The sequence below is a fragment of the Typopeltis vanoorti genome, chromosome 24 (assembly GCF_054136105.1).
Source record: "Typopeltis vanoorti isolate ZY-2024b chromosome 24, IOZ_Tvanoo_1.0, whole genome shotgun sequence".
NCBI classification, from domain to species: domain Eukaryota; kingdom Metazoa; phylum Arthropoda; class Arachnida; order Uropygi; family Thelyphonidae; genus Typopeltis; species Typopeltis vanoorti.
Genome location: NC_143572.1, coordinates 74975178 through 74992937, shown reverse-complemented (window position 1 = coordinate 74992937; position 17760 = coordinate 74975178). Strand labels below are relative to the sequence as shown.

At 35.7% G+C, this 17760-nt stretch overlaps 1 protein-coding gene across 8 annotated transcripts in view; it reads right to left on the bottom strand.

The window, feature by feature from the left end:
* ctrip (E3 ubiquitin-protein ligase ctrip) overlaps window positions 1-17760 on the bottom strand; it is an 817513-nt gene that overhangs the window by 118010 nt on the left and 681743 nt on the right. For all 8 annotated transcript variants that reach the window (XM_090413730.1, XM_090413731.1, XM_090413729.1 and 5 more), the window contains 2 exons: window positions 7072-7253; window positions 2904-3055 (listed from right to left, as the gene is read on the bottom strand). In XM_090413730.1, the coding sequence (XP_090269856.1) occupies window positions 2904-3055; window positions 7072-7253 (334 nt within the window). The remainder of the gene's footprint in view (window positions 1-2903; window positions 3056-7071; window positions 7254-17760) is intronic.

Genomic DNA, 17760 nt, shown 5'->3' with positions numbered 1-17760 from the left:
ATTGTTCTCAGTGATGAACTTTGTTAAGTCTCGTAACAGGAGTTACAGATGAAACTCCTGTTATGCATGCATATCTCTAAGGGTTACAAAATATAAACCTGATATAAATTATCTGTCAGTGATGCAGCAGCAGAAGTCTCATTGATGCTAAATAAATAAAACACCCACTATTTTTCTTTCTCTAGTTTTGATTTGAAGTTTTCTGCTAAAAATGGTAAAGATTAACTGCTGTTTAATATATTATGTAGGTAAAATAACATTTTATGTTATCTGTGATTTTTATGTATTACTCGTAAGAGATTAAGAATTAATAAAAGAATATCTTTCATTTAATTTTTTTTTTTACTGTGCTTTAGTCAGTTAAAATGATCATGAGATTGTGCACTAATAATATTGGAAAAACTTGAAAAAAACTTATGCCTGATGGATCTTTATAAAAAACAAAAACAAAAAGCAGAATTATTGTTTACTCTTTTACCGATGTTAAAAATTGCACTTTAAATTGTGTGGCTGAATATGGCAACTAGAATTACACTTAAGGACAAATAAAAAATATCCATGCTATCAACAGGAAAGAAGGACTTTTAAGTAAAAATTCTGTCACTAATTTTTTACATTCATTCAATCTTACATGATACACAATAATCACTATTACAATATTCTTTGATTTTACCACTCTACTGTGATTTTTGATTATTTGAAAAGGTTCTCCCAATACTTAAGACACCAAATAATAATATTTTCCCCAAAATTTCGGTTAGCATGTGAGAAAATTTTGCATAAAAGATTTGCAATTTTGGCATGCACACTTAAAAAGGTTGCTCATCTCTGGATTAGGTGATCTGAGCAAGTGGTTCAATCTCAATTGGCTAAGGTTTTGATATTACCATGTTGCTGGGAGGGATGGTAATGTAACAGGTGATGTACCTTCTAGTGTTGATAGGTTTTCTCTAGACAGAAAAGGATAAGAATCAAGGTAGTTGGGTGACTAGTGTTAAGGAAGGGCAGACAACCATTGTTTTCCTTATCAGAGGTGAAATGAATCTTTAGGTGTTTGGTGAGGTGAGCTAAAAATGATTTCAATGTAGTCCCACCATGTGGATAAATGGAGGAATATGAATACCCTTGATAATCTTACTAATCTGAGTTTACATTTACCGAGGCAGTGTGCTGAGTCACTTCTGTGTAAGATCATTATATGTATGGATACTTAGACAATGACTGTCACATGTTGAGGTTCAATGAAGTTTTTGGTAATTATTATCTCTAGATATGTTTCTCAATTAAACTTCAACATGAGAGGTTGAAGTGAGCCTGTCAGGTAGGGATCATCTATGAGCCCAATCGCTCTCCTCTAGAGGGCATCATCAAAGTAGAGAGAAATCTGACCCTGATGCATGATTTGCGTATTACAAAGGGAAATAGCAGGTCAGCTGAGATCTGTTTTATGAGAGAAAGGAAAGACTAAATTTTGGGCACTCTGAAGGTGACCAGATTATTCTCGCTCCACTGAAGGATGGTATGGACAGCAATGTTCAAGAAACTGGATGAAGATTATCTTGAAGTTTGGGATGTCAAATGAGTAGACTGAATGGAGAGTAAGTCATTTGTACAGGAGAAAAAGGGGAGGTGATGGAACATACTCCTGAGACACCTCACATTGGTGGTGAAGCTCAGAGAGAGAGAGAGAGAGCCATCTACCACAACATGCAATGAACAACTACAGACAAAAGCTGGCTACCAAATTACAGAAAGTAGCAGGCATTGATGACAGACATGATGAATTGCATTATGGAAATGTCAAGAGCAGCAGCATGTTTCGCCAAACCTTTCCACTGAAGAGGACACATGTCATGGTAATGTAGGCCAAGAGGTCAGCAGCAGACCTTAAATGGTATAATCCATAGGTGGGCCTTGAGGTAGTGGAAATTAACGACTGATGATTTTGCTCCATAATTTTGAAGAAGATTGTGATTGGTTGGTAGTTTGATGGCAAACTTCCATGCATTGGTCTCATGTCGGAGGCCGAATGAATTAAAACAGCACTGGGAGCAAAATCATCAGTCAGAGAGACATCTTCAGGAAGTACAATATAAACTTTTAATGCACAGACACAAAGGCAACATAAGTGGAAGACGTGGATAAAAGACTAGAGTCAGAACTCGGTGGGATGCCCTCTGTAGGTTGGCTCGAGGCTTTGACTGTAATCTGGGATTGTGGAGGATAATGTTTTCCATATTCTGGGAAGTTTTAAGTATCCACTTTTATTCAGATTAGGCTGGCTTTTGAGGGATACAGATTCTAAAAAAAATTCTTTCACTTTTCTAAACTTGCGGTGATGAAGCATGGGTCTGTAAGGACCTGAATGACCACAGTCTTGACTGCAGATTTTTTTTTTTTTTTTTTTTTTTTTAATGTTGTACTACGCACATGGTGGCTGATCTTCCATAATAGGTAACTTTCTGTCCATAATAGGTAACTTGCAAGAAAAGGAAACTTTATATATATATAGTATACAGTTCATAACATGCATGTGTGTGTGTGTATATATATAAATATTAGGAACTGAGAAAGACAGGAGTTAGTCCATAGAGGAACAGAAAAGGATAGCCATAATGATAAGATTAATTATGGAATAATAACATTTATGTAAGAAATATTTAATACAAAAAAGAATTTTTGGCTAAGTTTCGTAGCCATCATGCATACACATGAAAAGAGATAAATTAGAATAACACTTGAAATCAAAGCACGTGACAATATATGTAAGATAAATTCTGTTGTTATTATCTACTTAAAAATGTAGAATTTTAGTATAAAAACTTGTATATAATTTAGGAAGACTGACTATAAATAAAGGGATACATAGATATGTTTACTGAAAAGATATAATGAAATCTTACCTCATAAAGAGAACCCCAGTAGTAACTGAGGGCATGAACAACTCTTAGCAGAGTTATAACTTCCAGAGAAGGATCTTGAACAGTAACAGACTCTGGTAAGGTAGCACTCAAAAAGTGATTAAGAGGAGAAGTTGCTTCTGGTACCAGCCCATCTAGAAAATAAGAACATAAATATGCAAAATGATCATTTTGTTGATGGCGCTAATTTTTGCAGAAGGACTAAAGGGCTCATATAATGTAAATTCTTGGTTCTAAGTCATAGTTGCCTGCTTACGATGGATCCCACATAATTCTAATGCTAGTCAGCAATTTTTTTACGAAACTAGAAAACATTTTGGTTGATTCAGTGATGTCGAAAGTTTTTTTTTTTTTTTTTTTTTTCACTTGGTTAGAGTATAATAAATTTAGTTTAATCCTTTATCCAAGTGTGAGCAAACAAAGTTTGCACCTGAAAGTATCTTCAGGACTGGGTTAAGGTGGTACAAATTCTTCAGTAATGTCACTGAGCAATAGTTTTGCTATCTGATTGATTTCCTGGTCAGTGATGAGAAGAGTTTAGACAACATCAAACGACTGAGGAATATTAATGTTGCAATAAAGGTATTTTGCATACAGATAAGTTAGCGAGCAACATAAAGAGGTATCATTTTCCTATTTGTAACAGTAGGGAGCAAGTTTTTGATAATAAAATGAGTCTTCATTATGAAATATCAGCATTTAAGATACAAATTTGGACAAGGAGGATATAGTGGTATTTCTGGAGGATATAATGGGTTGATAATTTCTTCAGTGTGTATACAAATTTTGAACATATATTTTGAAATAAAGTCTCGCTATTAAAATGAGCTAAATGAAAATCAGCTTTTTAATAGTGGTTCTATATTTCCCTGAATTATTCAACCAAATGATTTTTAACATTTTGAAACATTCGACCAACAAAAATGGTTCAATTATAGCGAAAAATTATCATTTAAAATTGTTTTGGTCATAAAAACAGCTCTTTTTATTGTTTTTGCAAGAACTAGTCTACGACAAATATACAGTATTCATAGACTAGCCTTTTATTTTTACTGAGTGGTACTTTTCTAAAAAAATGAGTGTCTATGATTTTCTAACTACAAATATGTCTGATTACAATCAAATTACAAAAGTTCTAATAGGGATCTAAGATATCAAATTTTATTAAATACCATCCAGCCGATACTAAATTATTAATATTAGTTTGAATTATATTGCCAATAAAAACTTATCCAACTGAAACCAAAACTGAACCATAAAGACACTACATGTATATCCTAAATCTAAATTTTTATTAAATTCTAGCCAGATGCAGAGTTACTGCAATAAAGAATCCCAATATGTAATATCTACCTTTGTGGCTCTGCAAACAGTCCGAGTGAAACAAAAACTTGAATGACTCAAACTTTTGTAAGGATTATAAATATCCAATTTCAATAAAATCCATTCAGCTAGGGATACAGAATAACTTGCATAGGACACAAAAAACTTAGATGTTTATGTATTTTACAAAATACACCTCATGAATTTTTACATGGAACTTTTTTCAAACCACTTCCGGCCTTCAATAAGCAGGGGTGATGGTCTTGTGCCAAGCAATGATATGGTGATAGAAGGTGTGAAATGGATTGATTGATTTGGGATTTTATGGTGCAATGACAGCAAAGGTCATACTGCACCAGGACCTGGGTTACAGCAGTATACAGGGTGTTGGTAGATAAATAAATAGTTACAAGGAAATAAAACAGTGAATAGAATAAAATATATGTACAAAGTTTAGTGTTTACAACAGCATCTACATACATACAAATCCATAATCAAATGTCTTTCAATAAATTAATATTTTTTAAAAATCTAAAAACAACATGCAATCCATCTGAGTCTGATAACATCTGGCTGAGTGTATAGGATTTGGCCAAAAAAGTAAAAATGTAATTTCTCTCTTGTGTGAAGGTTTCGCATTCCACCAGAATACGACTAATAGTAAGACAGGTGTTGCATTTCCCACACATAGATGGGTCATTAGCCCTTAGTAAATAAGAATATGTGAGATGACTGTAACCTATGAGGAGCCTAGCAAGAACAACTTCCTCTCTTCTGTTCCTATGTTGACTAGACTGCCAGTGCTTAATCTGATGTAATTTTTTCATCAGTGCTTCCTACCATGATATTGTTATTGTGCAATTAACTTTCATTTTATAAACTGTGTATAGTCAGTATGAGGAACAATCGAATAGTAGGTCGAAAAAGTATGAGCTGATCTAGAAAAAAAAAAATCTTGGCCCACCAAAAGTGCCAAATGCAGGTTTGCAAACAGCTTTTTGTGGGTGGAAGTAGCATAAAAAAAAAAAATAAAATAAATGAATAGCAAGGTTTTGGGACTTCTAAATTCCAATCTACAGGCTAAAAGTTTTGCTAATTTAAAAATTCATTTGAGTGTTAATTTGAAATACCTGAGTATTTCTTGTATTATTTGAAGATAAGGATGACATTTAGTACAAACTTGATGACTGAGCAGACATTTATTATATCACAATTAATATCTTCATATATTTTGCTTGTTTCCTCCAAAACAAGCAAAACTATACTACTATAGTCTTTCAGTGGAATTTTGTGTTCATAGATTTTTCTCTTCATTCTTTAAATGTACATAGTGCCTTACTGGCTAGAAACCTTTAATATGATTTTATCTTTTTTGTGGATTGTATCTTAATTTCCCTTCATTTTTTAAAATATTATTATATGGGTATCTCCATGGAACCAACCCTCATTGTGGGAGATGCAACACCAACTATTATTCACACAATACCTAAAATACCTGTACTGAAACTCATTCACCTCTCCATGCAAAGAATCTTATCTGCATATCCTTACTAACCACATGCTTATACAACTTTCATGGGTGATGCATTGTCCTCTCCCTACTTCATGTACTGAAAAATTTATTCTGTGTCAATCTCATAGAATCCCTTCAACAAATTATAAGTTTCTATCACATATACCCGCCTCCACTGTCAACTAAAATGCAAACCACAAACCTACACTATCTGCATAGATTGCACATTCCACAGATCTGTTACCAGCTTAGTCACCTCTGAATCCTCTCTACCACCTCCCGATTCCAAAGAAACTCAGGTGACCAAATCTGTTTACAGTAGTCAAGAAGGCAAATCATAGTCATATACGAAGGTGGTCTGAAAAGCTCTTGGCCTAACAATGAACGTGGAACGATCCTCTCTACGTGGAGGATCTCCTGCCTCTGACTCAACGAGATCAGTTACATTAATCTCTAACTCACCAAGTTCCTCCCATTGCCTGCATTTTGCACATACATGTATTTCCCCTTCTCTCACCTGCCACATATACAACCGCCGAGACGCATTCATTCTACAAGTCCCGCATGCCACAAAATCCCTTATTATGCCACGCAAAATGGAGAAGGACTTGGTGATATGCCATTTGCAATTGGAGCTGCCACCATTATTCAAAATAGTGTCAAGGAACTACTATAACTAAACACTAAAAAGTATAAGTAAGTATAACTATAGATATAACTATAAGTATAAAACATATTTAAGTATACTAAATATCTAAATAATGAAAACTTACATTATCTTCTTCTCTCTTATGATAGGATTAACCACTTTATTATAGGATTAACTGGGTTCCTGTTATGCCAAAGATGAAGAGATCAGATGCTCTAAAATAAAATTCTGATCCTAACAACCTAATTGGCAAACTTTGCTCATTATTTTTCAACAATTCTTCTCTGTTCTGATGATAAATGTCATGGGCAGTCACCACAAAGAGTTTAACTTCAAAACTGTAGAAGTTTCTCTTCTTCTTCAATTATCCTTATTGTATATTGTAATTCTTAAAAAAAAAAAACACAGAATGTAAACCTAACTGACAATTTTTTTTCATTTATTCCCAATTTTTAACCCATCCATGACTCATGTCATGGATGGGTTAAACTTATGCCACTTACGCGTACATTTTCAGGACCATCATCACTGATCTGGTCATCAACAGGACTAACATAAATTTCCCACACTTACCTCCATGCATAAATATAGACCAGACTATAAAAGATTTACTGCATGTATAATTATAAAGCAAAAGGTCAATTTAGTAGATCAGGTATATTTACCATTCCAAAGCTCATCCCCTTTTTTCTTTGGTGATGTTCTTCCACCTGATGAGCCTTTATTTCGCCGACTAGAATAGCCAGAGCCAGAAGCTTGATTTCGTGAAAAGGCGCTATTGCTACTGCTGCTACTGCTTCGACAACTCTGATTGGATTCTGATTCTTCATTTGGCACTGGACGATACCTGAATTAAGCAAAACGATGAAAATTAAATAGCATTCGTATAGACAAGGGCTCAATTCCCTAGTGGGGAAAATCAGTTCTTGGTGCATTGCTTATACAATGGAAATGTGTCCATTTGACACACCTCCATTGTATAAGCAGCAAATGCTGTGGGTTCAAATCCCACTATAGCATGAAATTTTGCGAGTTGTAGAAGACTATTTTTATTGAACAGTGTGAGCATAACCACAGCTTGCTCCTTGAATGCCTGAAGCTACATGAAAAAGTAGTCTATCTCTACAATTTTCGATTATCAAACATGATCCCAATGACAGTATTAATTTGGTATATATTTTGGAAGCTTTCTGGATGGTGCAGCAACACAAAAATCTTGCATATTGTACACAGTCTCCTCAGTTTATTTTAAAATTTTGAACCTTCTTTTCTAAAAAAAAAAAAAAAAAAAAAAAAAAAAAAAAAAAAAAAAAAAATTTATTTTGTTCCAGGTAAACATGCCAATCGAAGTAATGCAACAAAATGATCGTCAAGTTCATAATCAAATCTGGAGAAAAGTCTGCAGAAATTACTGACATCAGCAAAGTCAGAAGTTATCAAAATAAAAAGGCTTGATATAATTCAGAATCTTTAGCTTGATATAGAAACAAATTATGAAAATCAAAGAAAGGAAAAAATGAATGTATCTGAGAAAGACTGCTATAACTGCCAAATAATTTTCTTTAGAGCTGAATGTTTTAAATACAAGTAGGAAGGCGATAGGTATTATTAATAATGGTAGACTGAAAAACAACTACACTTGGTCGTCGATTTACGACCGACTTCCGTTCTGGCTGACAGGTCATAAGTCGATCTGGTCGTATGTCGGCCATATATTTATTAACAGTATTCTTTAACCTTTCTAATTTTTTTATCATCTTTATAATTTATTTTTATAATCTTTTAAATTTATAATTATGTATATTGTACATAATGTGAAAAATAATACTGTACATACTGTATTATTTTTACTTTGTATAAACACAAAAACACAATCTAAAATTAATGTAAAAATTAATACAAATGAAATTTACAAAATCAATTTTTAATCTTTGCTTGTGCTGGGTTGTGGATTGTCAGGGTCATGTTCTTGGGTTGAGGTAGGAGATGTTCTCTTGATGAGGAACATGCTGAGCTTTATTTGAACAGTTTGTTTCTTTTTTCTTCATATATCTCATGATAATAACACACAGCATCTTGAATTATATGTTCAACCTTTGTGAATCGTTCGACATTAGGGTCCATTGCTTCAAAACTGACTTTATTCAGTTGCGAAAAAGAATGTGATAAACTCTTTGCAGTGAATTTCTTTTCTGGCTCCTCTTCTTCCTCTCTCACATTTTCTTCTGACACTCTCTGTGCTTCCAATTCAATCAACTCTTCATCTGAAAGTTCTTTTATTTCACAGTCTAGCAACTCCTCTACGTCTTCTATTTCACATTCTAATTTAAGATTTTTTGCAAGTTTAACTATTTTTTCTGTAATCACTTCCAGTTCCTCTCCTTTTTCAAATCCTTCAAATGTATTCACATAACATTTTAGACACTTTTTCCAAATTCCCGACATATAATTCTTTGTTACACATTCCCATGCGGTCGAAATATTCTTGATACACTGAAGAATGTTGTACTGTTTCCAAATGTCTCGCAAAGTTAAATCAGCATCTTAATCTATCACTTTGATGGCTTGTGCGAATGTTGTTCTGAGGTAGTGAGCCTTGAATGCTGAAATAGCACCCTGATCCATGGGTTGAATGAGAGCGTTTGTGTTAGGTGGCATAAAAACCACTCTAACATCATGTTGAAGGTCGTCCAGATGAGGAGGGTGGACAGGATGTCCATAATCAATAAAATCTTGAAAAATGCCTCTCTCCGCACAATATCCACGAGCCTGGGGAATAAAGCAGTTCATGAACCAGTCTTTGAACAGTGCTTGAGTCATCCAGGCTTTAGGGTTTGAACGGTAGTAAATGGGCAGTGTGTGCTTGTTGATGTGCAACGGTTTTCTGTACGATAAATGAGAAAAGGCCTCAGCTTAAAACCCGCGGCATTCCCACCAGGCAACAAAGCCAACCGATCCTTAAAAGCTTTGAATCCTGGTATCCTTTTTGTTTCTTGGTGTATGTACGTACAATTGGGCATGCGTTTCCATTGCAAGCTGGTTTCATCTACGTTAAATATTTGTTCCAGTAGATAACCTTCTTCTTTGATTAAAGAGTCAAAACTATCAACGAATTTTTGGGCTTCATCTTCATCTGCACTTCCTGCTTCTCCTGTGACACGTATATTATGCAAAGCAAATCTTTTTTTAAAACACTTAAACCATCCAGTACTAGCCTGAAAATCTTCTGCGTAATCATCTCGGGCACATGATTTTAAACTCTGAAACAGACTTCTAGTCTTCACTTGCACTGTGCAAAGGCTCATGGGTGAATTTTTCTGTATTAAATCTTCCATCCACATAAACAACGATTTCTCCATTTCATGGATGGGTCTCTGTCGTTGTTTGGTTAAAATTGTAGATTTCATAGGTGCAGAACCTTTCACAGCTTCCTGAATTCTTTCTTTGTCCTTAAGTATCATTGATACTGTGGAATGTGATAACTTCAACTCACGTGCTATCGTATTCACTTTCTTTCTGCCTTCATACTTCTGGATAACTTTCATTTTACACTCTAAATCAATAGTTTTCCTTGACTTCTTAGCTAGCGTATCTGTAGATGAAGTTTTTCTTTTATTAGTTTCATTTTTCTTTTACTAGACATTTTATGGGTAGTATTTCAGTAGAATTTTAATTAATACACCATACGCAATAGATGCTTGAAAGCGACTGAGTGTATGTGAGAGACAGTTATCGTACACGCAGCTGCCTGATTTGTTATTAATTTTTTTTTTTTTTTTGTGGTCATAAGTGCGGACGGCCGTAAGTCGATGACCAGGTGTATTAAAGTTTTACAAATAAAAAGACCTAGCATGACATCTCCAATATCACAATAATGCTACACCACATACCACTAATCTATGAAATTTTTAAGTAAGGTTGAATACTGCAAGAGCTTTTGAATCATAAAGAGGGAGCTATATGGACAGCCATTAAAAAGCCCCAAAGACCAACTGTTTTAGAAAAATGCATAGTCAAAATCTTCCTGTCAATAGTAGCACTAACACTTTAGTGCTAGTTCCAAGTGGGGATTTGAAAGCCATGCAAGGTTGTATTTTTTCTGAAGTGCCTCAGACACAAGGGATGATGATAGCATTACTAAAATCTTTCCAAAGAGAAGGTCAAAGATTGGGGGAAGGATTTTTATTTATTTATTTTTAATACTGTGGGAACTGTAGCCAGATGTAACTGTAGATAAGATGTGATGTATCTGATGAAATGCAAGAAGGCTCATTGGAACAAAGGCTATAGGCTCTATTAGTTAGTATTTTAATGATATCATATTGTTGAGGGGGAGGGACAATGATGGGAAAGTTTGTGAATGTATTTATCTGTGGGTCTAGACTGCATAACTAGGCTCAGAGGATATCCCACCTAGTTAGGACTCTAGCCTTTCATCCAGTTGTTTCATTTAGTTTTGTGTTGCATTTCTGTGTGTTAGAAGTCTTATACTGTATTTGCTGATGATGTCTCAGTGACTGAGACAAAATACTGGAAGAATTTTATATTATTTTTTAATCCTTTCTCATTTCTCAGTGCTATTTTATTCCATTAAGCCTCTAACATGAGTTCACAAGACCTAGAACCAAAAAACAAAACCCAGCTATCTATGCAATATATTTCATAAGTCAATTAAGTCTCCCATCCTCTCAGTTAAATTCAACTAGAGACTTAGTTCGAAATGGATCTCAAACCGATATATTATTCAATTTTTATATGGTAGTATATTTATACCGCATTAAAATGAATGCTTTGAAACTGAAAGTTCCCATTGTGAAATATTTTGCTGTCCTGAAAGCAAACTGTTCTTAGTAATGCTACAGAAAATTCATAAAAACAGTATACAACTTTAATACAAAATTGCAATAGCTTAATCAAATCTCCACAGGAACCATACAGTTCTAAAGAAAATTCACTTGAAAATTTTATTATAGAACACTGTAATAAAATATTTCTGCAGCCCCAGAAGTGCAAGTGCCTGTCATTTCTTTTACTGTGTCCTAAGCAAATTTACTTTTCTTGCTGCATTTGTCTGCTTTTGATTTAAACATTTTTAAGATAACATTCTTATTGCCAAACTTACTATTGACCTATAAAGTTTTCATTTACTATCAACACTTCATGTATATCACAATTGCTGAATGCACTAGTGAAAGGGTATATAACTAGATAAACAAAAACACCCTTTTCTGGCTTAAACAATCTAGCACTTAACAAACATTTCCAATCTTAACACATTTCTAGAAATAATAAGCAAGATACCACTACTACTTTCTACACTCTCAATAATAATGCTATCAGCCCATATCTAATTTCTATGCTTAAAGACCAAGAGATGGTATCTGATCTATATCAAAATTTTTATACAGCATTCACTTGTCAAGAGGTGCATAGAACTGCACATCAGACATTACAACAGAACCAGATATATGTTTGTTTATGAATGCAAAGTAGTCACAATAAGGTGAACAAAATTTTTGCATTGACTGCATTTCATTCAAGCAAAAATTGTTGAATGTGGTTGAACAAGGATGACATCATGACAGGAATAGAGATAGAAGGATATGATGTTTTTCATGAAGACAGAGAGGAGGAGTGTTTATGCCCATCCAAAGTGGAGATGCAAGTAGCAAATAGCAGTTCTGAGACAGCATGAAATACTTACTTGGGTGTTGCTATAGATCTGGTAATGTGGAGAGCAATGAGAAGAAAATATAGGTTAGTCTGGAAAATAAGGATGATCATTAAAGGTAATTTTAATTATGGCAACAGACTGACATGAAGAGACACCTAGAGGACAAAGAAAAGAATATGAGTTTTTGAGGGATAACTACCTTAGGCAGTACAATCAAGGGTGTTGGATTTGACTTGGGTGGTGGCCATATAAGGAGATCTGTGAGAAAATTATGTGTGTAACTATGAGGCTGGCGATTATGACAAACTCAAGAGATAGCTTGCAGTTATATCATAGAATGAGAAATTGAATGGAAAGGAGATCAATGCTGCTTGGGCCTTGCTCAGTAACTACATGGTAGAGGAAATGCCTGAATGCATTCCAAAAAGGTTAAATAAGGTAGGTGTGAATGAAAGGTTTCAAATTGTAAGAAGGCATTATGGAGACAGCACCAGATGAGTAATAATAATCAGTTGCATCAAGAATACAAAGAGCAGCAAGAAAGGTGCCTCACTTGGTAAGGGTAGCAAAAGTGCAATCTGAGCAGTAGTTAACTAATGAGGAAAAAAGAAAAAAAATTCTGGGGAGTTCTTTTGACATGTTGCCAGTAGAAGAAAGAATGATACTGGCTAGTGAAAATGGTAGAATAATAACCACTGAAGACGATTTACTTGAGATGTTAAATGTGCAATTTATAAAGTTTTTTTTCATCCTCATGAAGGTATCATCACAGAATTTGAGAGCAGTGGGCTGGAGGAGGAGCCACTAATAGCAAGTGATCAAACGGTAAATGAAGAATTGAGCAAGGGAATGTTCTATCAAGTTGATAACAGCATTGATGCATCTTTTTAACAAGTCTTAAATTTGGCCACGTTCCAAATGGGTGGAAAGAGGGATAATTGTTTGGTTTCATAAGGTAGGTGACTGGAGCTATGGTTCAAGTGTTAGAAAGGTTAGTGAGGAACCAAGATTCATAATTAGGTTAACAATTACAGTATTCTCTTTGATGGACAACATGGATTTGCTAATGGAAAATTGTTTTAGCAAACTACTTATAACAAATGGGGGTTACAAATGTCTTGGACAAGGGAGATGATTCACACATAATAAATTTAGATTTTGCAAAGGCCTTTGATATATCATTGCCAGATGACAAGCTGATAATCAGAACTGATGGAGTTGATAGATTAGTGCACTAGATTGGTCATTTCATTCCTGATAGGTATTAGCAAGTTGTGTATGGGAGTGTGATCTCCCATAAGAGAAAGTTATTAGTGGTGTACCTCAATGGCCTGTTTTGGAGCCATTGCTGTTTAACTTTTTTCTTTCTTTTTTAAAATCTCTTCTCTCTCTCTCTCTATATATATATATATAATCTTTCAAAAAATAACTTGCATGACTATATAGCAAAATGATAAAACAGAAAATAACTAATTTATTTTAAAAAATCACTACTAGTTTTGTCTTTCTAGAAGATTTCATCAGGTGCAGTATATGGAAATGAAAAAAATCAGAGCTACATACTTGAGCAACATTACTTGAGTACAGTACCACAGTTTAAAATTATCAGTGGATTGCTTCACATTTGAATGAATTCTTGAACAAGCTGAATTGGTCTCAATTTTTATTTTTTTTAAAATTCATATGGAGTTTCCTCCCTTTTCTCCCCTGTCCCTATTGGGATGAGTTGAGCCCCTTCATGGGGGTTAAGTATTTATGGCTGTTGATCCATGTGTTTACGGGGCCAGTTAGCCTGCTTGCAGGATGAAAAACTCCAGATAAACTGAGGGGGAAAACCCTGCTGTCCATGCCCAAGGGCTAACTTGGCTATGGCTGAGGAAGATCCTTAAGCTCCTCACGTCGGCGACAGGAATCGAACCTAGGACACTCCTTCCCCAGGCATATAGTTGCGAAGCGCAAAGCCACTAGGCAAACCGCACGGACATTGTTCTCAATGAGATTTCATGACTGGCATAGCTAAATAGCAGAGGAATAACAATCAGAAAGGATATAGCTGAGTTGACATTAAGGTAAACATAGGCAATTTCTGTTAATTCCAAGAGTTTTCTTTCAAGTTCATCATAGCATTTATATATGATATTAGACCTATTCCAGTTTATTGAGAGAGTAGTGGACTGATTGTCATAATGATCAGAAGAATTGACCACATGACTGGATAAAGCTATGGTCTTGATTCTGCTGTATGTGATATCTCTGAGATGTCCTTCAATACAAAAGGTCAACTGATTTCTCAGTTAATCCATCATGTGTGTAATTACAACCACCATACCAGAGATGATACATTCCTGGAAATTGCTATGTTTTGGTTTTTTTGGGCAACAGTGAGTCAATCAAGCTTTGTTGAGGGGGATGAATAAACTGCAAATATTACATTTATTGAGGATTTTCAACAACTTGTTGGAAATAGAGCTGATATACAGAATAATGATATAACCTTTCACATCATTACTATATCTTTGACACGGTGTGTAGGAGAATTAAACAAGAATTTAGAAATCAACTGTTTACCATAACTATTTTTCTGAAAAATCAATGAAAGCAACTTCAATTCTTTGGCAATCTCTTCATTGCTGATGAGTACACACACACACACACACACACACACACACACACACACACACACACACACACACAGGTTCCCATAGTAGAAATAATATCAAGCTTTTGAGAAGGATAATGAAGGGACTGGTTGTGAAGCTATCTGTTGGGATGTGTAAGTTGTCTGCAAATACAGATCTTCAGTTTCTCAAATGAACAAGTAAGTTTTACATTAAGAAAAGGAAGGGAACCATTAACTTCAAATTCTACTGTAAATTTTATCCATATACACTGCTTGGAAAGAAGTCAACGGACATCCCCATGGGAAAGGTGCATCGTGCAATGTAAAGAGTCATGTTTTTAACCAGTAAAAATTGGAGGAATATGATACTCTCAAGTCAGTGCAAGTGTTTCCACGAATGAAATGGCTAAGAGAAGGGAACTGATGGAGTTTGAAAGAGGCATTGGTAAACTGTTGCCATTTTGGGAAATCCCAGGTCAACCATCAATGATACCATACTGAGATGGAGGTGCTGGGAGTCAACTGCAAGTGCTAGTGGACAACCAACCACTCTCATGAAACGTGGCCATAGGGTGCTGAAGGATAATATGTAAAAACTGCCATTAATTAGTTGACAGGTTAAATGTAGAGTTCCAGGCTTGACCAGAACACGAATCTGCACAAAAAACATTCAGAACTGAGACTCACAACATGGGTTTGCATGGTAGGACCACAACATGCAAACCCCACATTACCTGAACCAACATGTGGCATCACCTTCAATGGTGCAAAGAACATACTACACCCTCTACAGAGCAGATGGACAGATGTGGGTGTGGTAGATGCCCTGTGAATGTCTCTTACAAGAGTGCATATCCCCCGCTACGAAATTTGGAGGTGACAGTGTGATGGTATGGTCCTTTTCTTCCTGGTTTGGCCACAGAACTCCATTTGTGGTGTCATGAACACTGAAAATTGTCTCGTTCAGCAAGACAATGCAATGTGTCATAAGGCTGCTGCTGCCATAAATGCATAGTTTGTGGACATGAATGTCACTACACTTGACTGGCCTCCACAGAGCCTTGATCTCAACCCTACCGAACATCTGTGGGATGAACAGGAGCATCAGAGATGTCCCCCCCCACACACAACTCAGGACCTCATTACATGCCTACAGGAAGAATGGTTCAAAATTCCCATTGACCGCTATCATATGCTTGTGTAAAGTATCCCCCCCCCCCCCCAGGATTGCTGCAGTCATCACAACGAAAGGAGGTCCGTACATCTCATTAGGGTAGGTGCCATGGCTGTTTGTTCCTCACAGTATGGTACCCACCGACTTCTTTCCAAGAAAAGTGTGTGCGCGCGTGCAAATTTTGCATTGAGCAAAATTTGAAGAAAAGTGCAAAGCTGATAATAGTGGGTATCTACTGTGTTTCTGTTCAAAACATGGATTTGTAACTTAACAGTGTTCCAACATAAAAATGTGCACAAATTCACATCGAGAGAAGTTAAAAGAAAAGTGTTATTAACTGATGCGTTTAGGATTAAGCCACATGAGTTTATCACTGATCTTCAAGTCTTGGAAAATTAGTGATAAACTCTGAAGAAAGGGGTGCTTAAGGGTCAAAGCTGTATAACTGAGAGGAGACCTCCACATAGCCTTTAAAGGAATGCGGAGAACCGACCAGGGCTTCTGAGCTAATGTCCAATCCTCACCTTCTCGTGGTGCACCCTGTTGGGTATCTACTTTGATACTGAACGAACGAGGATGGGCTAGCAATTTGGGATTTAGCCGACCAAATTGTATTCTTATTGGTTAAACCAAAATAAAAAATGATGGTACAACATGACAAAATTTCATGCCGGCTGGGGCGTCGCCCGGTTAAACAAGGCCCCCGTTGTTTTCGCCAGGGAACCAGGGCGAACAGCGAAAAGTCAGCTACTGGAACAAATCTGAAAACAAACCCCAACTCAACATCACCAGAGTTAAAGATCGGTACTATCAACGTAAGAAGCCTGAATGGCAAAGAAATGGAGCTAGCTGAGGAATTAGATAAGTACCAGGTCGACATTATAGGGGTGACTGAAACAAAAAAGACCAAAACTGGTGAGATCTTTCTGAGCAATAAATACAAAATGTTATATTCAGGCAATAACAATCAAGGAAAAGAAGGAGTTGCCATAGTATTCAACACAAAATACGAGGCTAATCTTCTTGAATGGCAGTCAGTCTCAAGTAGAGTACTGTGGGCAAATATGAGAATGGGGAACTGGACAATGAGACTTATTTGTGCCTATGGTCCCACAGAAGGTTCTACTAAGGTAGAAGTGGAGGAATTTTTTGAGGCTTTAGAAAAAGCAACTGACACAATGAAAAAGGAAAAGTTGGTCCTTGTTGGGGATCTAAATAGTAGGGTAGGAAATGATTGTGAGACATACAAAAATATTTTGGGAAAATTTGGAGAAAAGAGCAAAGCTAATAATAATGGCAAATATCTGTTGGATTTCTGCTCAGGACATGGACTGGTTATTACTAACACCATGTTCCAACATAAAAATGTGCACAAATTCACATGGAGAGAAGAGGCTAGGAATAAGAAAAGTCTCATTGACTATGTTATTGTTGATAGTGATGTTTACTCCCTGGTGCAGGACACCAGAGTGTACAGAGGATTTGAAATTGGAAGTGATCACTATTTAGTCTTGAGCAGGATAAAATTGAATTTCATATTGAAAAGAATAACATGTAAGAAAGTTTTAAAGCGAATAAAAGTTGAGCACCTCTCAGATGTAAACTGTAGACTAAAATACAGAAATATTATTGAAAAGAAAATGAAAGAGTTTGAGAACAGGAATCAAACCTTGGAGATTCAGTGGCAAACTCTGAAGGAAACATTGATTGATTCTGCCAGAGAGGCATGTGGTGAGGTTGTGTGCAAAGATAAAAAAATCAGAACTCCCTGGTGGACACAGGAAGTTAAAGAGGCAGTGAAGGAAAAGAAGAAAGCATATCAAAAGTTCCTGGCAAATAAGTCAGCTTTTACTCTTACAGAATACAGAGACAAATGTAAGAAAGCT